This window comes from Eucalyptus grandis, chromosome 7, assembly GCF_016545825.1.
Source record: "Eucalyptus grandis isolate ANBG69807.140 chromosome 7, ASM1654582v1, whole genome shotgun sequence".
NCBI lineage: Eukaryota > Viridiplantae > Streptophyta > Magnoliopsida > Myrtales > Myrtaceae > Eucalyptus > Eucalyptus grandis.
Window position 1 is genome coordinate 38,600,963 of NC_052618.1, and position 27,339 is coordinate 38,628,301.

At 40.2% G+C, this 27,339-nt stretch overlaps 2 protein-coding genes across 2 annotated transcripts; one reads left to right on the plus strand and one right to left on the minus strand.

The window, feature by feature from the left end:
• Window positions 1–1,061: 1,061 nt before the first annotated feature.
• LOC104453473 (protein NLP2) lies at window positions 1,062–6,456 on the plus strand. Its single transcript, XM_010068031.3, is given in 7 exon segments — window positions 1,062–1,514; window positions 1,759–2,787; window positions 3,335–3,382; window positions 3,456–4,002; window positions 4,004–4,426; window positions 5,389–5,818; window positions 5,821–6,456. Coding segments are annotated over 6 exon segments (2,811 nt in total). The 5' UTR covers window positions 1,062–1,514; window positions 1,759–1,890; the 3' UTR covers window positions 6,287–6,456.
• A 16,070-nt stretch (window positions 6,457–22,526) lies between these two features.
• On the minus strand, window positions 22,527–25,953 carry LOC104453475 (probable serine/threonine-protein kinase PIX13). Its single transcript, XM_010068033.3, has 6 exons — window positions 25,344–25,953; window positions 24,632–24,957; window positions 23,952–24,087; window positions 23,695–23,837; window positions 23,422–23,545; window positions 22,527–23,307 (listed from the first exon to the last, which is right to left on the minus strand). Exons 1-6 carry the CDS (start codon window positions 25,408–25,410, stop codon window positions 22,859–22,861), a joined length of 1,245 nt encoding a protein of 414 aa, XP_010066335.1. The 5' UTR covers window positions 25,411–25,953; the 3' UTR covers window positions 22,527–22,858.
• Window positions 25,954–27,339: the final 1,386 nt, after the last annotated feature.

Here is a 27,339-nt window from a genome sequence, read left to right on the forward strand (position 1 = left end):
ACAATTAAAAAGGAAAAAGGGAAATAGAAAAGCCATCTTTTGGTTTGCTGGGGACAAGCAGGACAGATAAAATAATGAGAAGGGTGGTTGATGAGGCCATCTACTTGGAGATGCGGCAAGTCGAGCAAGAGGAGTTCAAGAAGAGGCCCTTGGCCTCCCAAACAATTTGAGAGGCAAACCCCATGTAATGTGGCCAACATGCGCAGCTGCAGGAGTGACCCCAGAAAAAAAAAAAAGTAGAGGTTTCCTGGAGCGTGCGAATTGGTTGAGGCTTTTCAATCTGATGCGATTTGAAAGACGTGTTGAGAATTGATTGCGACAACTAGCGCTTTCATCGGTCGTCATGAAATTTTGACATTGTTGCATCAAAACCATGTTATACTGAAAGCAAATTCTTATCCTTATCGTATTGTCTGTAATTCCTTTTTTTTCTTTTTTTTCTTTTTTGCGTTTTTCACTAGTCAATGCTTGAGTTACAATACATACTCCTCTCATTTGAGAATCCTGCGGTGTCCATCGTAAACATAATTTATCATCGATGGCATGCATGAGAAATAAAATTTCGATTAATTCTCTTTCCTTATAGGAATTCTAATTAATACTAATTTTCCAAGATCGTGACGGGAAAACGGAGAAAATACGTGGGGCATTAGAAAATAGATCATTGATCGTGGGCTTGGTCATCAATAATCCTCTTGCCTCTACCATGGAGAACGTTAACAAACCCAATAGAATAAACAAGAACTGCACAGACCTCTGTTTTAGACAATTCATTTAAAGTAAACTGCTGGGCTCCTGCCAAAACTAAAGCATCTTCCCACCTTCATCTGGACAAGTGATTTCACCTTTTGAGCTAGCCAGTGAAATGGCTTGTCTATGCTGCTGCTTAAGATGGATTTTAGTCTAAAGAGGGAAAAGAGGGCCCGCCCCCGCGGGGGGGGGGGGGGGGGGGAGGCTGGGGTTGGAAGGAAAGAAAAGGAAAAGTAAAAAGCAAAACTTACTCATATGCTGAACTATCCACTTGGAAATACTAAGGAATCTTCCCTTGAACAGCACCAGTTCACCGCACCCGGTCGGAACCGAATTTACCTGGAAATCAACTTCACATGACCGAAAGAAGAAAGAAAAAACGTGAACGGCTGTAGCCCTTGGCACGAGGGGGAAAAAGAGAGCTGTCGTTAGAAACCCTCTCTCTCTCTCTCTCTCTCTCACACGGAGGAAGGGTACACTTCAAACAATCGAAAGCAGAAGAATCTGACGAGGCCGTGTGTTTGTTTGGTGGGTCAAGAAGTCTGGGATATTCCATGGCGATGGAAGATGTCATGACGTCATATTCCAACACTTTCTGAGGGGAGTAATAGCTCTTCTTCTCTTTCTTGCGTGTTCGCGGTTCTCTTCTGGTGACGAAAGCCCTTTGGTCTGAGACTCTCTGACTTAGCATCTGCGGGTGAAGTGTTGCCTCTGAGTTAAGATTTGTCTTGCTGGTGGGAATTGAGATTCTTTTGGGTGGGTGGGTGAGTTGCTTTGCTGGACTCAGCATTCTTTCATTTTGTCTCTTTCTTTTAACCCATTTTCAGAAACTGATTGCACCCTCTCTTTTCTTATTCTTTTCATTTTGTACTCTGGAGTCCCATTTTTGGGAAATCAATTCATTTGAGTTAAATCTGGCATTCGAATTGGTAGCTTATCTTCTGCAATGCATTTCTATCTGCAGTTTCTTAGCCCTTTTAGCTTCCAATGTTTCTTTGAATTAAACAGATTGAGAATCGGGATTCGGGGCTAAATCCTCGGTGGAAGATCATTCTCCATCTCGACTGTAGTTTTCTTTCTTGGATCATAATCGCGCCTGTGACGATTTGAGTGTCTACTTGACTCAAGGGACAAGCTCCGATGGAAGATGGTCCCCCCACTCCCAAGTCTCCCTTTGAGAACATTTCTGATGATAAAATGGACTTGGATTTATTAGATGACTTCTTTCTTGATGGTTGCTGGGTAGAAACAGCTGCTGCCTTCAGCCTCTTCCCACAGAGTCCGACTTTTGCTGCTCCAAATGAAGCCCCGGACCATTCGCTCTCAGAGGAGACTCTTACTGGGATTCCAACTACTGACTCATATCAGAATGCATTTCAAGAAGAAACTAGAGGAAATACTGCGCCAGGAATTCCACCTTCGGCTGATCCCCAAACTAGTGAACTCGCAGAATCTCGGATTCAAGATGTGAATTCTGTTGGAAACGCCACATCTCTGGGCCAAGTTGAAGGCACCGAAGTGAGTCAAAGTCTCTGGGTTGCGCCAAAGAGCAGTCTGGGTTTATCTTCATCTATAAAGCTGAGATTAATGCAGGCTATTAGTCACTTGAGCGAATCCAGCAAAGGCAAAGATATGCTTATCCAGATATGGGTGCCAGTTGGGAGAGAAGGCAGGAAGGTGCTTACTACAGATGACCAGCCCTTTTCTCTCGGTCTCAGCTCAAGAAGCCTTCAGAGATACAGAAGTGTGTCTAAATCCTACCAATTCCAAGCTGATGATGGTTCGAAAGACCACCTTGGATTGCCAGGCCGTGCTTTCCTGGGGAAGCTTCCTGAGTGGACTCCTGATGTCCGTTTATTCAGTACTGAAGAATACCCACGCATTAATTATGCGCGGCAGTACGATGTTCGTGGGTCTCTTGCGGTTCCCGTCTTTGAACGTGGGAGCGGGACATGCCTGGGTGTTGTTGAGATTGTGACCACATCTCAAAAGATCAATTGCCGTTCTGATCTGGAGAATGTTTGTAAAGCTTTGGAGGTCGCTTCCTTTCTCCTAGTCTCGGTTGTCTTGAAGTTCTCAAAGTTCCACCGAGGAAAATTGCAGTAGTGGTATCTTTTCGTCGAAGGTCTAATAGTAGTACAATGAGGACATGGGAAAGCCAAAATCTGCATGGATAAAACTCATCAAATGGTCTTTCCCCCAACATGTGCATTTAACTTTTTGAGTGTTCAATGTTTCATTTATCTGCATTTCATGGTAACTTCGAATTTCTGATGTCAAGGTATATAGTGCTGGGTTATTACATCACACCTTAGCAAATTCATATTTTAGACTTAAAATAATACTTTCTTGTATGTTTCATTTGGCAATTCTCCTTGGAGGACCATACATTATTTTGGTACATCAATTCATTTGAGTGAGTCAGTTATCCCGCATGGTTTCTTTTAAAAAGCAGAAACCTTTCAAAACCACCGAAAGGTCATGCTTAAGTCTACTCATTTATAATATTGAGTTGTCAGTTGTCACCTGTGAACTTAAATAAGAATTTGCCTTCTAGGTCTCTCAAAGCTATACATATTTGCAGGCTGTTGATCTTAGAAGTACCCAAAGCTTCAACCCCTCTATTGTGAAGGTACCACAATATCTCTACCTTCTTAAAGCAGGGAATTTGCGTTTCCATTTCTCACGTATGGTTTACCTTTCAGGTTGATGTGTTGTATGAAGCAGTAATACCACGAATTCTAGAGGCTTTGAAGTCTGTGAGCAAGACATACAATTTACCACTAGCCTTGACTTGGGCCTCCTGCATCAAACAAGGCAAGGAAGGATGCCGGCATTCAGACGAGAATTATTCTCTCTGCCTCTCCACCATGGACTCCGCTTGCTTGGTTGTGGATCTCGAAATGCGTGGGTTTCATGAGGCATGTTCTGAGCATCACCTTCTAAAGGGCCAAGGAATTGTTGGAAAAGCATTCACAACAGATAAACCCTCTTTCTCAAATGACGTAACTGCCATTTCCCACACCGAGTATCCACTCTCCCACCATGCTAGACTGTTCAGGTTACAATCTGCCTTGGCTATTCCTGTGATAAACATTTACACGGGATTGGCTGAATTTGTACTGGAGCTTTTCTTGCCAAAGGATTGTGGAGACATGGAGGAGGGAAAGCGGATGCTGAACTTTCTGTGTGCTGACATACATCAAGCATTTCAGAATTCTCAGTTTTTTACTGAGAAAGATTTAAGTGGGCGCAATTGTTTTGCCTTTTAAAGAGACAGAAATTGCCACTGAGAAGAAACTTCAGAAGAAAGAAACTGAGGTAGCATCCTCTTCAAGGAAACAAACCTCTTCGGATGAGTCATCCTGGATGGCTCACATGGTGGAGACTCAGACGAAGGGCAATGGAGTCTCAATTTCGTCAACTTATGACATGGGAACCAAAGAACCATTCAACATAACAACGCAACATCAGGAGTTTTGGCACCTTCAGCAGGATTCTGAGAACATCACTGGTGTTGAGGGCAGGAGCAATTCTTTATCTTTGAGTCAACACTCAAGAGGTAGTGGAAAAGATGGCCAGAAGAGACAAACTAAGATGGAGAAGACAATTACTGTGGATGTCCTCCGACAATACTTTGCTGGAAGCCTCAAAGATGCTGCAAAAGAACTAGGAGGTAGCTTTTTTCTGTTTCTAAATACTGCAAGATTCAAAATCTTGTTTAGATTCTCTGGAGATGAGTAAGTTTAATCACTCAATTAGGTAGCTTTTTTCTGTTTCTAAATACTGCAAAGATTCAAAATCTTGTTTAGATTCTCTGGAGATGAGTAAGTTTAATCACTCAATTAGGTACTCTTAAACGACTGATTCATAAATTGCGCAAGCATGCATTAGCCTCAGCAGGAAACTGCATTCTTCTTTAGAACCTAAATTGGGGTAAATGGTCTCATATCCATTGAACAGTCCATTTAACTGAGCGCCAGTTCAACTAATCCAAGAAAAATAAATGCTTAGGCAAAGGGATTTCTGGGGTTGTTTCATGTTACGGTTTAACCTTAAATAGTTTATGCCAAGGACATTTAGACATCAACAGAGATTCTCAAGTTCCAGATTTCACTTGACTTTTCTCTTTGAAACTTATGCCCTTGCAACGCTCCAGTATCAATGTTGCAAATGTCACATGACCCTCCAGGCACTCAGAATTGCAAATCAGTTGCTTACCTTCCCATTATCCGCCTCATTCAAATTTAATTTTTCTTCTACCAGTTCTTATAAACAGCAATACTCTTTGCAGCATTCCTCCTTGTCGTGAGCTTAAGGAGAGAATCTTCTGCAAATATTTTCAGAGTTATCTCAATCACCCTAAGTGTCTAGTAAAATGTTGAGCCAATTTTACTGTTCACACCTTTGTGCTCGATCTCCATTTACTTATTAACCGTAAAATTGCTCTTTTGGATCTTTTCTCTTCTACCGGATACAAATCCTCAACAGTTTGCATTTTCAGTTACTGGTGACTTTGGAGCAGCAATAAGATTTCTGGTGACGGCGGATGACCATAAGCAGACTTGTTCATTTCTTTCATAGAGATATGTTCTCTTCCACTGTCACTCCTTAACCGTTTCAGTTTATATCATGCAGTGTGTCCAACGACTCTCAAAAGGATATGCCGGCAGCATGGAATAGCCCGGTGGCCTTCACGAAAGATCAAGAAGGTAAATCATTCCTTAAAGAAACTCCAGCATGTGATTGACTCGGTCCAAGGAGCCAAGGGTACTATCAAGCTTGGGTCCTTTTATGAAAGCTTCCCTGAACTAAGTACAGAGATCTCCGGAGAAGGACCCAGCTCATCAAAGCAGAGTGATCCTCCGAAAAAAACAGATCACCAGCCTGATATTAATATAGATAATTCTGCGGCCACCATTTCGAAATCTCCATCTGCATCATGTAGTCAGTGCTCCACTTCAACCACTTCTGGCTCCAACGAAGCAAATGTGCATTCTACCACCATCCTAGCCTCAAGCGGCAGAAATGATCAGATAATTGAAGCCCTTTTGAATTACTAAAGAGGGCTCGCAGTCATGCAGAATTACATGAACCCCAGATTCTCGCGAGATCCCATAGCCACATGTCATTTGACCAGCATCCCTTACCAAACATTCAGGGGCATCATCTTCAGGATGGACTAATTTTCAGAGTGAAAGCCATGTTTGGGGAAGAAAAAATCCGGTTGGTCTTGCAACCAACATGGGGTTTCGCAGATCTGCGACAAGAGATTGCAAAGCGTTTCAGCATAGATGATGTTGGTGGAATCGACCTAAAATATTTGGATGATGATGGGGAATGGGTTCTTTTGACATGTGATGCTGACCTTGAAGAGTGCATGGATGTGTATAGAACATCCCAAGGCCACACCATCCGTATGTCCGTCCATCCGGCTTCACATCCACATAGAAATTCGCTGGGAAGCAGCGGGCACAAGATAAGCGTTTTCTATGAGCCAAGCGTTCCATGTATTTCTTTGGTAGGATTGCATTGATTTTCTAAGGTCTGGGCAGACCAGTCAATGTACAGTGGAAACAGACGGAACGATCATAAAAACAAGTATTTGTCTCTTCCCCATGGTGACTGGTACAGCAGCAATGAGACTCAACTTTGTAAATCAAAAATGATGTTAGTTGTTGAGAATATTGAGTATTAAGGGTAAAATAGTAACTAAGTTATGAGTAGGGTTAAGCACATATGAGCATATATATATTTGTAACCATATTTTTATTTTGATTATTAGAAAATAATTATCACTTCACATGGTATCAGAGCCACACTTTAAAAAAAATAAAAACCCTAGCAGCTCGAAGATTACCGGAGACCACTGTTCTGTCATCGGAAAAGGTTGTGCCTCTGGCCGGCGACATTGATCCGTCATCGGAAAAGGCCGTGCCTCCGGCCGACGACATTGATCTGTCATCGGAAAAGGCCGCATCTCCAGCCGGCAACCCACGAACTCCTTGATCGATGCTTCTTGATCCATGTTCTGGCGATTATCCTCTCTCCTTCTGGTTTTGTGCTTCAGAGACGATACCCCCAGTTGTAATCGTTCAAATCCTACGTGCTACGACCCACGATGTTGACCCCAGCTATCATCGTTCGAGTCCCACCTTGGGATCGCATCAACCAGCCTTGTGGTTGCTGCCACTTAGCCTTCGCGAACATATCTAACTCGGGAGAATTATCAAAAAAGTCATAAACCTATTGTAATTATGCCAATTTAATCATAAACTTTTTTTTAGTCAATTTAGTCCTAAACTTTTTATAATTGTGCCAGTTTAGTCCATCTGGCCAAAATTGGCCTGCTGGCGCTGACGTAGATACCGGCCATCCGGTGAAAGCTGACATGGCAAATTTTTTTATTATTTTTATTATTTTTTTCGAATTTTTAAATATTTTTTTGAATTTTTGAATTTTTTTTTTCAACTTCTCTTTCCTCTGGCCAGCCTCGCCCATGGACGGCAAGGTCAACCGTCGCCTTGGCTGGGCAAGGCCGACCCTCGCCTTGGATTTGGCGAGGCTCGGCCCCACCTAGCCATGGCGAGGGTCAATCTTGCCAGGTTCGGCGAGCTCGGCCCTCGCCATGGTGGGTGAGGCCAAGCCTTGCCAAATACGGCGGGACCTCGCCCAACGACGGCGAGGCCGGCCTCGCCAACGACTTTGTGAGCGCGACCAGCGCCTTGTTCGCCTGCCTCCATTGTCGGAGCTTGCCGAGGACCCAAGGGTTTTTCGACTCGTTTTGCAAAGGGTGGATTGGAGAAGACAACGACCCAACTCGGCTTCCGCAAAGCAACGAACCTGTGGAAGCCGGAGCCGCCAAAACACGGAGCAGTGGGCGGGATCATCACCTTGGCTGGGCAAGGCCGACCCTGGCCTTGGATCTAGCGAGGCTCGGCCCCTCCTAGCCATGGCGAGGGTCGATCTCACCAGTGTCGGCGAGCTCGGTCCTTGCCATGGCTGGGCGAGGCCGGCCTCACCAGATTCTGGTGGGGCCTCGCCATTGGTTGGCGAGGTCGGCCTCGCTGGCCCTCACCGCGCCGCCGGCCAAAGGAAGGAGAAGCTGAAAAAAAAGAATTAAAAAATTCAAAAAAATACTTAAAAATTGGAAAAAATAATAAATTTTTTTGCCATATCAGCTTTCGCCGAAAAGCCGGTGTCCACGTTAGCGCCAGCCAGTCAATTTTGACCGGATGGACTAAACTGGTACAATTATAAAAGATTTAGGATTAAATTGGCTAAAAGAAAAAACATTACTGAATTGGCACAATTGTAATAGGTTTAGGACTTTTTTTGGTAATTCTCCTATCTAACTCTATGTAACCCATTCCAATGTCGCCAAATCTTGTCAGACCTAATGTAGCTCAAATCTGGCAATGTCCAACCAAGATGGGAGTTGAAAACCCTAAAAATCTTCTAAAATTAGGAGCAATCTTGGCGATGCCAAGGAGAGTGTGCTCGGTCTTGAGGTCTTTCAACAGATCCACCTTTGAATTTTGTTGCGACTTGTGAGCCCTTGCTCAATGTTGACGGTTCTTCGTTTTCTCTGTTTGTGAACGGGTGTTGAGATTTTGCTTCAGGCTTCCTTGGGTCTTGCTCGTGAATCCTTTCTTTTTTTAGAAGGAATCCCAATTAAATTTACTTCAAGGTGGGGAAGATTCAAGGCAGCCATCTAGCGTGACTTCTGAAATTGTGGAACTTGAATAGTGGTGAGTTACTAGACAACTTTGTCGCTTAATAATTAATGTTAAAGTGGTTCTTCCAACTTTGGTGTTGGCTATGGGGTGCTGGAAAGGCTTCTGGAAATGGCGAATGATGGGATACTTTATGGTGGTGGACAGTAACCTAGTAACCCACTTTATTATTTGTACTGCACAAAATTTTAGATCCATTATTGAGGATAGATTTGATGGCTATTATAGAGGATAGAGTTGTTGTTTTGCACTTGAAAGTAATGTTGCATTGAATTAATGGAGATATTGAGAATAAGTATATTGGTGCTTTGGTGATTCGTATGGTGATTCGATTGAGGCCTTTCTATTTAGAATTTTTTGTGTATTTGATTGACTTATTGGAATTAAATATTGGCAACTGTGAATTTATTCTTGGGCTCAATCATTATTCATTATGGCGACCAATTGATCGACTTTTGGATCTCCTTTTGGTCATTTTCAATTAACATCTGTCAAGTTAGATGGAACTAATATCCATCTTGGTCTAAAGCGGTCGAGGTCTATTTTACTGCCATCAAACAACTGGACTATCTCATGTCAACAATACTGTCTGACAAGAGTAAAGCTGTCGATTGGATTGCAGGAGATGCGATGATTCGAACCCTATCGTGGAATAGCATGGACCCTAAGGTCAATCCTCACTTTATTCAATGTGACTTTGCTAAAGCAGTTTGGGATAAGTACACACTACTCTATTCAGGGCAAAATAATATGATGTGAGTATGTGACACATGGGAAAAGTTATTTGATGTTCAGTGTGGAGATCAATCTTTGTTTGATCATTATGCTCGGTTCACCACTCTCTGCCAACGATTGGATACTTATCTTCTTGCCTCAAACAATCCAAATGTTTTGGCTAAACGCCAAGAGGATTTGAGGGTAATATTATACCTCAAGTCATTGGGGCCTAAGTATTCATCTCTTCATCAACATATTACATCTCCGAGTTCTCTTCCTACAGTAGATGAAGTCTTCTCCTAGGCTCTCCATTCTACAATTTCTGAGAAGAGTTCTTCCGCGCTAGCAGTGGAGATTAGTGCTATGCTTTCCCATGGTTCTAATGGATGTGGAGGTCGATGTCGTGGTTATCAAGGTCGTGGATGTGGTGTTGTTCGCAGTGGAAGTCATGGAGGCCATGAACGTGGAGTTGGGACTCATGGTACCATTAATTCTGGAAATAGTTGTGGTTCCCGTTATTGCCATCATTGTCAAAGAGTTGGACATACATAATTTTATTGCTATACACTTCACCCAGAGCTCAAACCCCCTCTTGCTGCATATGTAGAGGTTGAGGATTCTCTTGGTCCTCCCTCAATGGCTCCACCAAGTTCAACTCAAGTTCTGAAGACAGGGGATTCAGTTACATTAACACGGGCTGATTATGATACATTGGTTGGCTCCCAACAAGTGACAAGATCTTTAGCTCCTACTGCAACTCTGGCACAAACCTCTAAAGGTAGTTCATCGTGTTTGTTGTTTGCATGGTCTGATTCTTGGGTTATAAACTTTGGAGTTACCAATCACATGACTAGTAACTCTAACCTACTATCTTCTTTTCACTCTACATCTCATTCATTATCAAATTCAGTTACATTAGCAAATGGTTCACAGTCTCAAGTTACTAGTATGGGAGTTGCTCATTTGAGTCCCTCTCTTTCTTTGTCATCTGTCATTCACCTATCAAAATCTCATTATAATTTGATTTTCATTAGCTAGTTGACCAAAGAACTAAATTGGTCTGTGACATTTTCTTCTTCCCGTTGTGTTTTTCAGGATTTGAGGATTAGACAAATGATTGGTAGGGGACATGAATCAAATGGCCTGTACTATCTTGATAAGAAGGTGTTAGCTGTCGTAGTTGTAAAACAGATATCCGCTGATGTATATCGGATGCATTGTCATGTTGGTCATCCACCACCAAACCTACTTCGACGTCTATTTCTTGAGTCTAAGTTTGTGAGTTCCTTTCAGTGTGAAGCTTGTTAGTTTAGTAAACATGATAGAGCTTCTTTTCCTTCCCATTTTTAGAGTCGTGTGTCTAGTCCATTTGAGTTGGTTCACTCGAATGTATGAGGTCCATGTTGTGTGTCTGATGTCTTTGGACTCATATATTTTATTATATTCATGGATGATTTTCCCCAAATGACTTGGTTATTCTTAATAAAAGATCGTATAGAGATTTTTTGTTGTTTTCAATTGTTCTATTTTGAAGTGTTGAATCAATATAATATCTCTGTCAAACATTTACCATCAAATAATGCTAGAGAATACCTTGCAACAACTTCTGGTTTCCAGCCCTTTTTGGAATCTCATGGTATTATTCATCAGATGTCCTACTCATACACTCCACAACAAAATGGCGTAGCTGAACATAAAAATCACTATCTTCTTGATGTCGCCCATTGCCTCATGTTTCATATGCATCTACCTAAATATTTTTGGGGCCATGTTCTTCTTACGACATGTTATTTAATTAATAGGCTTCCAACTTCTATTCTTCAAGGGAAGACACCATTCTCACTTTTACATCCAAATCATCATCTCTTTTCCTTACCTCTTCAGGTCTTTGGGTCTGTTTGTTTTGTACATAGTCTTATTCCAGGTCTTGATAAACTGGATCCTCATGCTGAAAAATATATCTTTGTGGGATACTCTCAAACTCATAAATGATACAAATGTTATAGTCCTACTTGTTGTCGTATGTTTGTGTCTATAGATGTGACGTTCTTTGAAGAATAGTCATATTTTTCTTCTCAAAATGTTCCATAGACACATGGTGATAGTGATGATCTTGTACTACCAATGCTTCCACTACCTTCCATCTCTCTAGCTACCTCCAAAAAATTTCAGTTTGTTGACCACACTTATCATTGATGAAGTACAGTTCCAACTATGACAGTACAGTCTTCATCAGCACTTGATTCATTTGTTCCCTCATCAGTTGCAGTGCCGGCCTCTGATTTTGATCCGCCCATTGCTTCTCGAAAAGGTACACATTCTTGTGTTGGTCGCCCTGTTGATCGTTATTTCGGTCTTTTTGATTGTGTTAGTACGCATCATCCTATTTCAATTTTTTTGTCCTATGATCATTTATCTCCTACCTTCTCTACCTTTATCTCATCGTTGTCTTCTATTTATGTGCCTAGCAATGTTGCTGAAGCCCTTGCTCATTCGGGTTGGCGTCGTGCCATGGAAGATGAAATGCAGGCACTAATTTGGAATAAAACTTGGCGACTCACTTCCTTACCTACTAATAAGAAACCTGTTGGTTGTCATTGGGTTTTCACTGTTAAAGTTCACTCGGATGATACTCTTGATCGATTGAAGACACGATTAGTTGCGAAGGGGTATACTCAAACTTATGGTGTCGACTATAATGACACCTTCTCTCTTGTGGCCAAAATTCCCTCTGTTCGTGTCTTTATTTCATTGGCTGTGCAATTTGGTTAGATCCTTCATCAATTGGATGTGAAAAATGCCTTTTTACATGGTGATCTAGCTGAGGAGGTCTACATGAAGCAACCACCTGGGTTTATTGCTTAGGGAAAGAATGTGGTATGTCGTTTACACAAAGCTTTATATAGACTTAAACAATCTCCTCGTGCTTGGTTTGGTAGATTTAGTGATGCGGTTATCAAATTTGGATTAAAGCAGTGTCAGGTAGATCATTTAGTTTTCAGCTCTGTGTCTTCAACTGGTTGTATCATTCTAGTTGTATATGTGGATGATATCATCATTATTGGTAGTGATTCAGGTGGTATTAAAAAACTTAAGCAATTTCTGCATAAAGAATTCAGTACTAAAGATCTGGGATGTCTTCAATACTTTCTTAGTATTGAAGTATCCTATTCACATGCCAGTATCAATTTATCGCAATGAAAGTATGTACTAGACATCCTTGGCGAGGTTGGATTTCTTGGAGTAAAGCTAGTCGATACCCCTATGGATCCCAATATGAAACTTAATGCAGAACATGGAGAATTACTACATGATTTAGTAAAGTATCGAAGATTAGTTGGTAAGTTAAACTATCTTACTATTATAAGACCTAATATATCCTTCCGGTTAGTGTAGTAAGTCAGTTCATGAGTTCTCCTCGTACCACTCATTGGGATTCTTTACTTTGAATCATCAAATATTTGAAGGGAGCGCCAAGTAAAGGACTATAGTTTAAGAATTATGGCCATCTAAACACTGCAGGCTTTTTTGATGCCGATTGGGCTGGATGTCCTATGGATAGGAGATCTACTTCAAGCTATTATGTGTTTCTTGGGGGTAATTTAGTTGCTTGGAAAAGCAAGAAACAACATGTAGTTTCTCGATCAAAAACTGAAGTTGAATATTGTGTTATGGCACATGTGACAAGTAAATTACTATGGTTGAGAATATTACTATCAGAGATTGGAATGTCACCATCAAATCCATCAATGATGTATTGTGATAATCAATCCGCTATTCATATTGCATCTAATCCAGTCTTCCACGAGCGAACTAAGCACATTGAGGTTGATTGTCATTTTGTGCAAGAAAAAGTTCAGAAAGGTGATGTTATTCTTCAACACACAAAGTTGGAGGATCAACTTGTAGACATTTTTACGAAATCTCTACGAGGGAATAGAGTGAGCGTCTTATGTAAAAAGTTGGATTATTTGATATCTATATTCCAACTTGAGGGGGAGTGTTGAGAAATATTGTGAGTAATAAGGGTAAAATAATAACTAAATTATGAGCAGAGTTAAGCACCTATGATATATATACATACATATATATTTGTAACCATATTTTTATTTTGATTATTAGAAAATAATTATCTCTTCACATTAGTAAATGAGGAACTACCTGTTATATCAAGTTGCAATATGGAGACATGCCTTCAATCGTTTCAAAAAGTACATTGTCTAACCTTAGTGGAGAAATTTAATCATCATAAATATCATGCTAAGACAAAGTGATTGCTAGACATGAATGAGGATATTCCCACTGTTTGAATCAGGAAGCTTATCTTAAGTCCTTGAGTTTTATTTGCCCACCTCTATTTCTTGTCTCTTGAAACCTTGTCGTGAGATCTGAGAAAAATATTAGTAAGGGTAAAAGCCCAAGCCTCTGATTTAAAATTAACAATGGCAACACGTTTTTTTTTTTTTTTTTTTTTTTTTTTTTTTGTATAAAAGCGGGCCGCCACAACAAATTGTCTTTACATCAAGGTCCCATTTCCTATAGTTCATGTTCAGATTCCCAGACATAAGCCAAGTCAACTAGATTCAAATGCGCCACTCTTTGAAGAAATTCAATAGGAATATGCATAAGCTGGCAATTTTCCATCATGCAAATCAAAAGGTTCCATATTCGTGCTAGTGAGAACTCAATCTTTTCATGGAACTTGAACAAGAAGATGCGCCAAAATGGTCATTCCCGAAGGAACTACCTTAGACACTAAGATATCCTGTGATAAACAGAAAAGGAGAATATGCAGAAAGATTTGAGTATGTAATATTGCCCTTCCATTGGGTTTAAGCAGGAACTGCAGAAGAGCCTCTAAAAATGCACCAAACACAAGGGGGAGGCATTAGTCCACCCACATTCATCTACTAACTGACGGGAGGAGAAGAAAGAACTAAAGGGATGCAACTAAGCATACCAAACGGTGGGACTAAATATCAACCTCCAGACCTTCAGCTATAAGGACCCGGGGCTATCATTGTAACATTGTCCGTTTTGGGCCTCTAACCCTCATAACTTTAAAAGTCGTTATACAGAGTAGAGAACCCAAGCTTTCCTTTGGAGCTACCACTGTCTAATATTGTTGGGCTTCTAAGCTTTCCTTTGAGGCTATCACTGTGTAATATTCTCTCATGACTCTAAAAGTCATTATACAAAGTAGAGAACCCAAGCCTCTAAAAGTCGTTACACAAAGTAGAGAATCCAAGCCTCTAATACCACCTATAAAGACCCAGGGGTACCATTATATAGTATTGTCTGCTTTGGGCCAGTTTTAAAACACATTATATAGAGCACACAACTCAAGTCTTATCAACTAGTTCAGCACTCCCCCCCCCCCCTCTTAGCAATGTGGAACAGGAGATATGCACTTAGGTATTGCTGAGGTTTTGCACTAGACCGTCCCTTCATACTTCCCGAGTCTAGATTGTCACATCAGTGAAGATTCGAGAATCGAGTGTTGTATATTAGCTATCGTAACAAAAGAAAAATGAAGAGGGAAAGATTCTTCATTTTCTGTATATGCACTTTGGACGAAGGTTTCAACATAACAGAGGAAATATAAAAGTATTCCCAATTAAACCAACAACTCGGAAAAAAGGGAGGCAGTGCCTAAAAGCTTTTTTGCAATATTGTGATAATTCATTTTACGTGTCCGCGGAAGCTTCCAAGTCATTCAATGTCGTATATTCCAGCTTCTACGAACCTCCTAATATTATAGAAGGCACGGACTGATCTTTATGTGGTCTCTGGCAGGGAAGCATTCCATTACCAACATCATATGCTTCGGAATAATAACAACAAGCACAAGATATTTGTATTATCCAGACCTTCCAGTTTTGTCTGACTATGAGGCAAAGCTTATTGATTCATGCGTGTACATATTAAACAATTACTCCGGGAACGATGATTTAGCATAGGGGGTCAAAGCGAGAGTAGCTAACCGTGCCCGAGAATGTTAGATGAGTACTCCTTCAAGTGTTCAAAGTGTGTACTAGGCAGTCGATTGAAAACAGGACTTGAAATCTCTCAGATTACCATTTACCACCCCCACCGTAGAAATTACTTGATACGTTCTGCCGCTATCTGAAGAATCTTCTCTGCCCCTGTAGTTATGCACCATAACTGTAACCATCTCCAATGAATTCTAGCAGATCTCCCAGTAATCCATAGGTCGTGGATGTTTTCATTTTGTCCTGTGGAGACATCCACGACATTGCCACACGGGAGAGCCCACACATGGTTCCTACTTAATTATCCTAGGAATGTTGCCTCCGTTCTCCAATATGTAGTCCTCGTGCAATCCTCAAACGAGACCTCTCTCTCTATGTCTCCATAAGTGAGTACGATCTGTTTAATGCATCTTCGAATTCGCCTATCAACAAGCCCTCCGTTTTATCCCAACAGAAACAAAACATGATTCCTTGTTTTCCCCTCCCCAATATTTCGCCTGATAAGATCATGGGAAGAAGAAACAGCAGGAGGAGAACCCATCTCTTTAAACTCGATGATTATGTTGCTGCTTTTTTCCTTCTTTCCTTTTCAAGTTTGTTGGGAAAAACGGATTCCCTAAAACCAATCCGATATTCAATCGAACTCCTAAAATGAATGCGGAAGACGAGCCCATGAAACACATGTATCACTGATCAAAAATATATTATGGAATTGAATGTATCTTATCTTTTACAAATTAAACATCAATGTTGAAGTTCGAGATAAAATCCTGATCCAGTTCTACCGAGAAGCTTACTATTCTTTTTAGGGGGAGAAAATTTTGTTTGGAGGGTACTGTTCTTTTAGGTTAGAGGGAGAGAACGTCTTCAGAAAAACACATGTACGGACGTAAAAGTACGTTCTCTTTTTCTTTCTATTTCTTAAAATGTCTCCTCTAAGAGATGTAACTTCTCAACGTAAAACGTCTCTTTCAAAAGACGCAACCCTTAACGTACATTTTCATATCTCAACCCTTCATTCATGGCCATTAACTTGCAGGCCGAGTTCTTAGGCCCAACACGGGCGGACGGATCTACTTAGGCCCATCAACATATAGAAAAAAACCAACCATCAAAGTTATTCCAGAACCTGAGAATATATTTTATGATTCCTCGGGTAAAAAGAAAGGAGGAATCATGGATAGCTAAAAAGAAACAAGGATTCTTCTCAGCCTCCCAAGCTCTCTGAACTTGCCGAAGACTCCACTTATGAGTAAAATAAGAGACCAACAGCTTGCTTCCTTTTTCGGCTGACGGACATCGAACAAGGCCAGATGATGAATGCTCTTCAGTTAATTGAATTCCATCACTCAAACAATGCTCAATGATGGATCCATATTGTTCACAATTTTTATCTGGATACTGGGGAATTTCGAGCTGCATCATAAGTTGGTTCAACAAGAAGCAGATCACAGCATCTATCTACTCTTCATCAAATCTGAACTTCTCCCCCACTGAACAGACCCTGCTAGCAAAACCAGTGATAGTCGATGCGAAAGTGGGGCAACGAGTAATTTTTCCAGCAACTTAGGTGAAAATTTAAGCCTCCTTCTACATATCCATGAGCTTGAAGAACCCAGCTGAACTGTACACCATGTTCACTCGCCCCATTAAAAATAAGATCCTTTTCAGAAATCCTTCGGTTACTCCAAACCACGCTGAAGTGACTGAACAAACATGTAGCAGGATTATGAAGGACCATAGGGTTGAAAAAACATATCTCGTGATGCCTGTCCACCAGTCCCAAAAAGTTTCTTTAATTATTCACCGTCTTCATCCAGAGTCTTGGTAACTTCAATAGTCACCCTCTGTATCTTCACCCATTGGGTACATTCGACAATCCCCTTCAACTAGTTCAACATTTTAACAGGATCTCCAACAGCAACCGAACTTTTCGTTTAATCAGTTCATACCTTCCAAAACTACAGAAAGAAAAAAGAGAGACAAATCATAAGGTCTACTAGGGGTGTCCAAAAACCAGACCTAACCCGACCCGAACATGACCCAAACACGAACCAAACATGAAACAAGTTGAGTACATGTTTCGGGTCTTAAAATTATTAGGGTAATTATTATGAAACAAGAAAACAAACATGTTTTGGATCGGGTTAGGGTCAAAACATTGTTCAACCCGAACTGGTCTACTGCCATTTGCAAGATACAGCATCTGTCAACAGACTAGACACATGAAATGCAGAAAATCCTGACCGACAAGTCCATGACAAACGTATTACCACACAAACAGGACTTTCGAACGATGAAATATGAATCAAGCACGATTTCCGAGGATTAACCACGAATAAGGAGGATGAAATGACGAGCAATGGTGATCTTGAGACGACGACAATGGACATGCAGGGATCATTCCATTGAATTCGATGGTGAAACTGTATTGTGAAAACGAGACGTTTCCCACCAAATTCACGTTTGATGACCGCTGGAGCTTTGTTTGATACGGGCGAGCGAGACACTCCGGGAAATTTTCAGTTTGGCCTCGGGAAGTTTGATCTTATTCCCATTTTGTCCGCTCTTAAAGTTATTCACTTCATTTCACTCCCTTGTCCTCCCTATTTCAGCAATTTGACTCTAGTGGGCGAACTACGTTTTTTTGCCCAGTCCCCCTCCCATGTTTTGGAGACCGTGGCAAGTTGCCCCTGACGTTTCCACTTTTGAATTTGCCCCATTACTTTAAAACTAGTTGCAATGTGCCCCTAGTGTCGACTCCAGCCAAATTTCTCTAACATATCTAACCACATGACAGCACGTGAATAGTTACGGAAGGTAAGCAAGCAATATATCATTTATGTGAGAAAAAAAATATAGTAATTACTCAAAAATATATTTCACAACTATATATTGATATGCATTTGGTGTTAAGTCTAATCAAATTCTTGATGGAACTTTGTTACATGTTCTCATATTAGATATAATTCTTTTTTTTTTTCATTGTTTCATAAGTATGTACTTTTATAATGAATTTGTCCCCAACAATCAGTCAAGTGCTATCACGTGGTTGGAGCTCCAAGTAATATTTGGTCGAAGTTCCAACACAAGAGGACACATTATGACCAATTACTAAAATTTAAAGGCAAATTAAGAAAATCAAAACGCCATGATGTAAGGATGTGAATTGGATCTGAGGCTTGATGAGTACGGGGTCAAATTGATTGAATTGGTCAATTTTATTTGATTTTTAAATCACTGATGTCGAGCGTTTTCGCCCCATTTGCCTATTCTATTGAATCAAAAAAATTTCAAGTTTTTAATCGATTAGTCACATTTATAATTTATAAATTCTTCTTAATTCAGTTATTTGAGAAGTATTGATAGGACATTAGATAAGATCGCCGTGACATAATTGCTAGGAAATTTCTTCAATGCGTTGCACTTTTGTATTGGGATTGTTTGTAGAGGTGATTCAGATGACAAGGACCCGCTGGCAACTAAGAAAATGTTTTAAAGGATACATGTTAACAGAAAAAAAGTGCACCCGCATCTCTTCCGAAAGATCCTTGCCCTTTTTTCAATGGATGGATCTTGCGCATGCTTGTGCCATTCTTGGCAGTCAGAGAAAGTGACCTTAGCTCATCTCCAACCACCAACAAGGGCATGCGGGCGCATCTCCACCTAAATTACCATGGCATTTGAAGTTGCACGACAATCCCAACTGTTGTCGTGATTAGGGTTTGAAAACCCTCGCCGGCGTCGAATGAGGGCTGGTTTGGGTAGGGCCGGCCAGGTGATGGTGACCCAACTCCTACCTCTGTCCGTTTCACCACTTTTTCTCTTTCTTCACTAATTGTGATTACCTTTTTCGATGTTGACGGCGACCCGATTGCTTTAGTATTTGTGCACCCACTTAGTATTTTGATGAGATAGTTTAATGGAAGGACTAATAGTGGATCTTTCAAATAAGTTACACCTATTGTACGCCAGAGAAGTGCAAGGATAATAGTGCCATGATATACAAGATCTTCAGTTGTGTTTGGTTGAATAGAATACCCACTTTTTATGTTTTTGTTTGGTTTTTGTTTTTTCAGGTGATTTATGATTAATAAAGAATCAATTGTCAAATGATACTTGCTGATCCATGATGAATTAGAAATCATATTGATGTCCTTAATCACATGTGGGCTTCACAAGGTTTACGTATCATTCACACATCGGAATCTTCCATATTTAAATGGTTTATCATCTTCTGAGGTTTAGACTTTAATATATTGCCTATTTAATGAATGAGATGTATTATTTTTTTCCCTTTTTCTTCTTCTACCCCAATCCCCACAGCTCCACACCATTTCTCAGAAGATGGTAAATATAATGTGTAAATTACAATAATTGAATAAGGTTGTAATGTAATTACTATTACATTGTAAATAGATATTACACTACAATGCTATAGAGTTGTGATTTCTATTAAACTATTTGGTTTAAGTAATATAATACCTGATATATTATTCGGTTTTGTTAATGACATATTATAAAAGGGGAATAGAATCATAATTTGCTTAATAGCCCTAAATTAAATTAAAAAATAGTAGGAAGTATATTAAATATCAATTAGAGGACCACACATATAAAATTAGATATATTATTTACCATGTAAAATACTTAATTTGTTTTAATAATCTATCTATGATTATGATAAAGAGTTAAACACATAACATGAGATTATATTTGAATAAATATTATATTGATAGTAAATATCACTTTAATAGCCAATCATGAGTGTAATAATTAATTGATGATTTTGATTTAAACTTAGTCAAATGATATGTGATCATATTAAAATAAATATTATTTCTTATATATGATTGGAATAATAATTATGTAACGATTTGATAATTACGCAATATAAGTAGTAATTAAGATAATCATTATTTTCATTCATGAGCATTTAGATGATATAATGAAAAAGTAATACTATGCTGAATATTTTAGTATGAATAATTACTAATATAACAAATTGTTATGTATTACGGTATCATATTTGTTATAACATCAATCATTTACCTATTATTTGATATTATAATTATTAGTAATAATGTGATTAAGTCAAAATAATTATGAATTGGTGTTATTTATATATATAATGTGATTATGTCAAATTATGTAAATTATAATTATTGACAATAATCAAGCGTTGGAAGAGTGAATTGGGAAAAAAAAGGCAAAGGTTCTTTGAGAATAATTGTAACAATCAGGCTATAAGGGTGATTAATTTCGGTATGTCTAGTTCCGTTGTTGATTCTAGGAACCACATCAAAAGGGACAATTTCCAGTTTGAGGAACTAGGAATCGGTCCACTTAGTTGTAGACCCACCAAGAACCTGAGTGGGTCTAGCAACCAGTTACGTCTCCTTTTCTCTAATCCTTACAAGACTACAAGTGTTATTGCATAGTTTAAACTATCACATGAGTGACAAGCTCATAATAAGCTAAACATGTTGATAATCTCCATGAACAAAGCTATAATGATCATCAAGAGCCAAGTTTGAGAGGCATTGAGCCACAAAGGAGGCATGAGCAGTGCGTAATTGAGATTGAGAAAAGTGAGAGTGAGAGGTATGAGTGACGAGCGTGTGTGACTGAGTTTGAGTGAGAAAAGAATGGAAATTAGATTTTTAGAAATTTGGAATAAAAAAATAAAAATCGGGCCAGCTTAGGTGGGTGAATCCACACCTGGAATCAGGAAGCAAATTGATATTCAATAGTTCCAAATTTTAGGAATTGAGAATCGGCTGACCGACCAATTCTCAGTTCAGTTCATTTCTTTTGCTTACTCCTTGGTCATATTTATTAGTTATTAGTTGGAATAGTAATTACACTATAATATATTATTGCAAACAAACACCGTAGTAGGCAGTCAATTTGTAATAAACCCATCTATAATAACCATTAAAGGGGCCTTGCCAACAAGATTTCGTCATTCTTTATCCATTGTGAGCACTCAATTCGGTTACTTATGTTGACTAATTTGTATGTTAATATAGCCCCAAAATTTAAAGGAGCTCGAACTGTGGTTCCATTGCATCAATGGTCGATGAGCGATGCAAATATGCCTCATTAAGTATAATCGACTTTGATCTTATTTTTATTAACAAGAGAGTAGACAAACACGCATCACCGCGGAGGCCCATGAGACCTCAAATCAGCGTAAGCCGACAAGGGCAAGCTCCGGCGGATCCTTGGTCACCAAAGGAAAAAAACAAAAACAAAAAACGGGTCTTATCTATACTCATTTAAAAGGATCGAGTAATTATCGAGCACGCTCGGATCATGTAAGCTCACCTCACATTCATCGTCAGATCCAGTAGACGTCACGCGGGGTTCATCTTATTCAACGCTGTTCGTGAGCTGAGCTCACATATACTGGGCGCACCTAAATTTTTTTTTATAGCACCAACCTTATGGACCACACACATCATTCCTAGTTGGAGCACCAGCCCAATAGGATTCTTTTCCGTTTTCGGAAAGCAGTAGTTGCGAAGATATTTTTTATCCCAACTTTCTTTGAGATGAATGGCTTCCATCGTCTCTTCCTTCTTTTCTTTTTTTAATCTTTCTTCATCCGTGTCGAGTTTAAAGAATCTGTCAAGACTTAATTCTCGAATAGTAACTCAAATTCAAGTGTCAAGAATGGATATGAATATTGCACATCTACTAGGACTCACGAGTCACATGGACAACCCCGTTAATAGAAAAGCATCGAATTGGAGCGAGTCTTTTCATAGAGTAAATACAAGTCAACTCTCGGTGGTGAGTGACATGAATGGCAATGTCCCTACTTCGAAGCATGAAAATGTCAAACTCTCTTTAGTGCTCTCAAAAGGCCAGACCCCAAGCCCGGAGGCAGAAACAAGTGAGTCCATCACCCCACTTCATTCCTGAAGTTGGAGCGACCACAGGGGGTAAAAAGGACCATGATATGCCCAAATCCAAAGTTCTCAGTGGTTTCCATGGGGGACAGAAAACCATACTTCCCTCGTAATGGTGGATTCACCATCGATCTCGAGCGTTCGTTCTATTCGCCGTGAGATAGAATGTTCTTCGAAAGGACGTCAGCTTCTTGCCATGTGGCCAATTACTTGATTGTGGGATGAGCATTCAGTGGAAGAGCGACTTCCGTGATCATTAAATGTTGCGCGCATTATTGCCCTTAAGAATCACAAATGAGAGCAGTTCCGCTTTCGTTGGCCGGTGATGGAGATGGGAAGACGTATTCTTTCGGCTTCGTGAGGAAACAACACAAGCATCATTCACTTATTCTCTTCTAGGAGCCAAGGCATTGTAAAAAGAAGTAAAGGAATGTACATTTTTCCATCAGGGAATTCAGCACTAGGATTACATTAGTACAGCTCTCAGACTTTTCTTTTTCCCAGGAGACGAAGGGAAAACCTCCACGTCTCCAATGAAGTCTCACTAAAGTGGTACAACAATTCACAAACAAAGCCTTTTCAATGGACTACTCAAGGGGGATGATACGGTCCTGTGCGAAAATTTTCGGTACAAACCTATCTCCATAACATCGAACAATCACTATGCTATTTGACAAATCCACTTGAATAGAGATGAAGATGGTCTTTACCAATCGATGTCATGACCTGTGGGTCCAAAACAGTTTTACCTTCCCAGAGGCGAAAGTTGGCTGCCTCGACCCTTTTCCTGCCCCTGGTGCAGAGGGGACCGGTGGTGCAAGGGCGCTTGGCCGCGCCGATGAGCCATAGGATGAGAGGAACGAGCCCTGGGCTCATTTGCTCTCTCGCTCGAAGCTTCGAGACGTTCTAGCGTCTCCACAACTTCTTTCATCGATGGACGGCATTTCGGCTCAGGCGCAAGGCAACGTAAGGCGAGCTGAGCCACTTGGAATACGGTTTTCGAAGGATATTTTCCCTCAAGGTTAGAGTCCATAAGGGTCTTCAGCTTTCGCCTATCAGCTAAATACGGCTTGACCCAATCCACAAGATTGTGTTTTCCACTTGGGCGATTGAGATCGAGCGCCCGCTGCCCTGTAAGCATCTCTGCCAATACAACGCCAAATCCATACACATCGCTCTTGACATACAGATGCCCTGCCATTTCATCAATCCACACAGGGTAAGATCACGGTGCGCGGACAAAGTCAAGCATATGTATGATCACAACAATGGGAACACAGCTTTAAAAGAAATCATTTATCAATTTACCTGTAGCCACATACTCTGGCGCGGCATACCCGTATGTTCCCATGACACGCGTAGTTACATGAGATTGACTAGCAGAAGGACCCAACTTTGCCAATCCAAAGTCCGATAACTTCGCATTATAGGACTGAAAAGGAGGAACATTTAGTCCAAGTGAAAATGTGTCTGATAAATGTGTCATGGGAAAGTTCTTTATTGTCAATGCATTGTCGAGGGAGTATTTGACTACTCGCTGATGGGTTTCTCGAATCTAGTTCAATATAAAATATCTCTTACCCCGTCAAGGAGTATATTTGACGCCTTAAAGTCTCTGTATATCACATGCTTGTCCGATGTATGTAGAAATGTAAGGCCTCGAGCTGCTCCAAGGGCGATTTTGATCCTTATTTCCATTGGAAGAGGCTGAACAGCCGAACCTCCTACAAAGATGCATTCCCATGGTTAACTAGTACTTGTGGTTCATTTAAATAACATAATCTCCTCATTAAGGCAATTTTGCAGGTAGAAAGCTTTCTACTTTAAAAGGTGCTTACTTCCAAATAGATGGTTCTCTAAGCTGCCCTTCTGCATGAATTCATACACTAGGAGCAGCTCTGTGTCTTCATAGCAGTAACCCAATAATTTCACGAGGTTTGGATGAGAAAGCCGCCCTAAGAAATTTATCTCAGACTGCACAACAGAACAACCAAAAGTCATAAGGAACGATACCAGTTGCACCTATAAGTAGGAACTAAATGAGGGCCACAAAATTTTTCTTGTTTGCTGGATAAACTAGTTTGATCTGCTTGCTCTGCAATAAACATCTTATCCTATTCTGCAACTGAATTGAGTTCGCTAGGTGACCCACAACCAAGAAGGCAGAACCCTCCCACATGTTAGCAATTCCAGTCCCTAAGTCTTTCCCTACTTAATTTTGTTCTGGAGTCAATCAAGAAATGCAATATTTTAGCACATAAACAGCCTTATCTTTGGGGATAAAAGGCCAAAAGGGTGGGAACAACTTCAGATAATTAAAAGGTACGTTCCACCTACCAGGTACATATTATAATAAGCATATGAAGCAACGAAATCGTGCAATGAGACCAAATGACATTAACAAACTATGCGACAAGATAACAAAGAAGCACAATCCAAAAGATTACAGGAAAAATAGCATCAAATCATTACAGAACATAAAGATGCCATATTGTCTTTCTGAGTTTTGGAGATTAACCTGCCATTCCTCAACACCCTGCAGGCTTTCAGAGTTCAATTTCTTAACTGCGATCACAGACCCACTGCCGCTTCTTGTCGATGGCTTCTCTTCGAGCCATCCTTTGTACACTTTGCCGAATCCTCCTTCGCCGAGCACCATATCGGATTTGAAATTCTTGGTTGCTGCCTTCAATTCCGAGAAAGTGTAAATCCTCAGATTTGGGTGCTGCAAGATCTGCCCATTAGGAAAAACCTCGTCCCCACTTGACACGGAGAAGAGGCTGTTCCGAGAAATATTGCTGCCTCCTGAAGATGTCGTGTTACTGGTTGTCTGGGAGATGACCCCTGTAAGCACATAAGTCCGAGCAAGAACCCCGAGGATAATTTGAAGTCAAGAAAGGGTAGTTGCATCATTATGAATTGAGACAATCAAGCATAAGTAAAGACAACCCAATCAGCCAATTGCCGGCTAAGGAAGGACATTTAAGAAACTACAGGGGCAAGAACCACATGCACAGTGAAATTGAACAGACTCTGGCACAAACCGTGCAAGAATAAGTCGCTTGAATAGGACGGATGAACGTGTTCTAACTATAAGGAAAAACAGAGAGAAGGCACAAACCCTCAAATCATAGGGTGAAACAGAAGAAACCCAGATGAACAAATCGGATAGACCAACCAAATTCACACAGAAAACAAAAAGATCAGCGGCAGTAATTCACGGTGGGCACCTGAAGTGAGATGATCAGGAGTCACAGAGGTCGGCTGTTCTGCTGGAGTGCCCCAGCAATTCCCCATCTGAATCTACTTCTTCAATTCCTCCTTCGTGCCTTCCTACCTTCCTTCCTACCCTCCTTCCTTCCCTCCTTCCTCGGGATCCTATGCAGACCGTGAGCTGAAAGGACCCTTCTTGTATCCAGGTTCAAGCAAAAGAGAAAAGGCTACCCAACTCAGAGACACACAGAGAAAGAGCAAAAGCGGCGACCTCCCTCCCCAGAGCAAGGTGGTCTTCTTCAACCAAATTGTGGTGCCTCTCTCCCTCTTTTTCTCACCGGTCTTGTTTCCTTTCCATTATTCAATGTGTTTTATTTATCCTTGACTCTCCAACCCCTCCTCCCTCTTCCCACTCATCTCCGGGTCCATCTCCATTTCACTCTGGTTTTTTATTGCATCCGGTGCACGAACCATTTCACATTCCCCCAGTTTCATCACCCCGCCGTTAAAAAGAAGACCGGGTCTTCGTTTTTTGGGGTTACACGCAAGATGAATTTTAATTCATGGGCAGGAACGCGGACAAAAAGAAGGAAGGAAGGAAGAAAGAAAGGAAAGAGGGGTGGGGCGCGTTCTGTTCTTGCGCGGGCGGGGTGAGGAGGCTTTGAGAGTCAAAGTCAACTTGCCGTGTCAGAGAAATTGCCCGGTCAGACGCGACGAAATTCAAGCCGTAAGAAAGCGACACTGCTGAAATTAAATCGAATCAATTAAATAGATTAATATTTGGCGGGCCAGCTGGAGCATTGAATTGGAAGTTGGAAACCCACCGGGGTATTTCGTTTTCTGTTTTTCTTTTTTTTTTGCCTTTTTTTTTTCTTCTTTGTTCTTTTTTGACTCACCGGCCAAATGAAAAGTCCTGTTGGCTTTCCATTGACTAGCAAAATAATCCAAAATTATTCGGACCATAAAAGAAAAGTACAAAAGAATATTTGCGTGAGTGAGTCTTAAATTAAGGAAGAGAAAGTTATTGACGATGTGAATGCGATAGTCTAAATTGAATTGAAGAGACTCTATAATAAAAGGAGACTTTTTACGGGATTTTATAGTTGCTACCTAATTTATCTTCTTTTTTTTATCCAATGGGAAAAAAAAACGATGTTGTATCTAAATAATCAACGAGATCAAGCATGGAAATTATTAAAGATAAGTACTATGCTTTGTACGATCCTAGTACTCTAACTATTAGTCAACCGCATTTAATTGATCAAGTAGGAATCACATTAAAAAATGCACGAGAAAACATTGACAAAGAAAGATTGCCCATCTTGATTAATTTTCTATATAGCATATAAATATTGCCCGAACTGGACTTTGTCTATCTTCTTTATCAAGCTGTTCTACTATTTTCCCTAAATCCTAAACCCTGAATTGGATAGAAAGCTCAAACAAATGATTTTGAGTATGAATAATTCTGAATATGCTAAAATTTGTGTATGGGGATTATGCACTTAATCGTATGGTAACAATTGAATATAACTCATCTATATGTACTAGGATAGCAAATTGCAAATGGGATGATCTTTCGAGTTTAACGTCATTTCTTGCCATTTGTCTTAGTTGGTAATAACGGAGCCCTTCTCTCCCACAAGATCATTAATTATTGCCCCTCCTCCTTATCCTCTCTCATTTAATTGTAAGTCATTCTATTCAAGTAATATTATTCATTTAAAGAAAATAATGTGATTTTCCATATTTTACTTTATTCGCAAAAGCTTCTAGTGTTGTATGTGCATTTGACAAATAATATATGGTTGAAAGATCTAACGCGTTGCCAACTCAGCGTTTTTAGTCTTTTTCTTAGGCTCAAGTTTGTTGTCATTCAGATTGCTACATTCATGAAGCAATATTCTTATTGTAAATAATGTATTCATCTTTTTGTAGCAATATTCTTATTGTCATAATCTCTCTCTTTGTTGTAACGATAGAAGTGCTGAAACATTAATAATTGAAATTTAA

Coding starts and splice junctions, on each gene's coding strand:
- LOC104453475 (XM_010068033.3), bottom strand. CDS start 25,410: ATGGGGAATTGCTGGGGCACTCCAGCAGAACAGCCGACCTCTGTGACT. Junction 24,088..24,631: donor AGGGTGTTGAGGAATGGCAG/GTTAATCTCCAA, acceptor TCTGTTGTGCAG/TCTGAGATAAATTTCTTAGG. Junction 23,308..23,421: donor GCCAGAGTATGTGGCTACAG/GTAAATTGATAA, acceptor ATGAAATGGCAG/GGCATCTGTATGTCAAGAGC.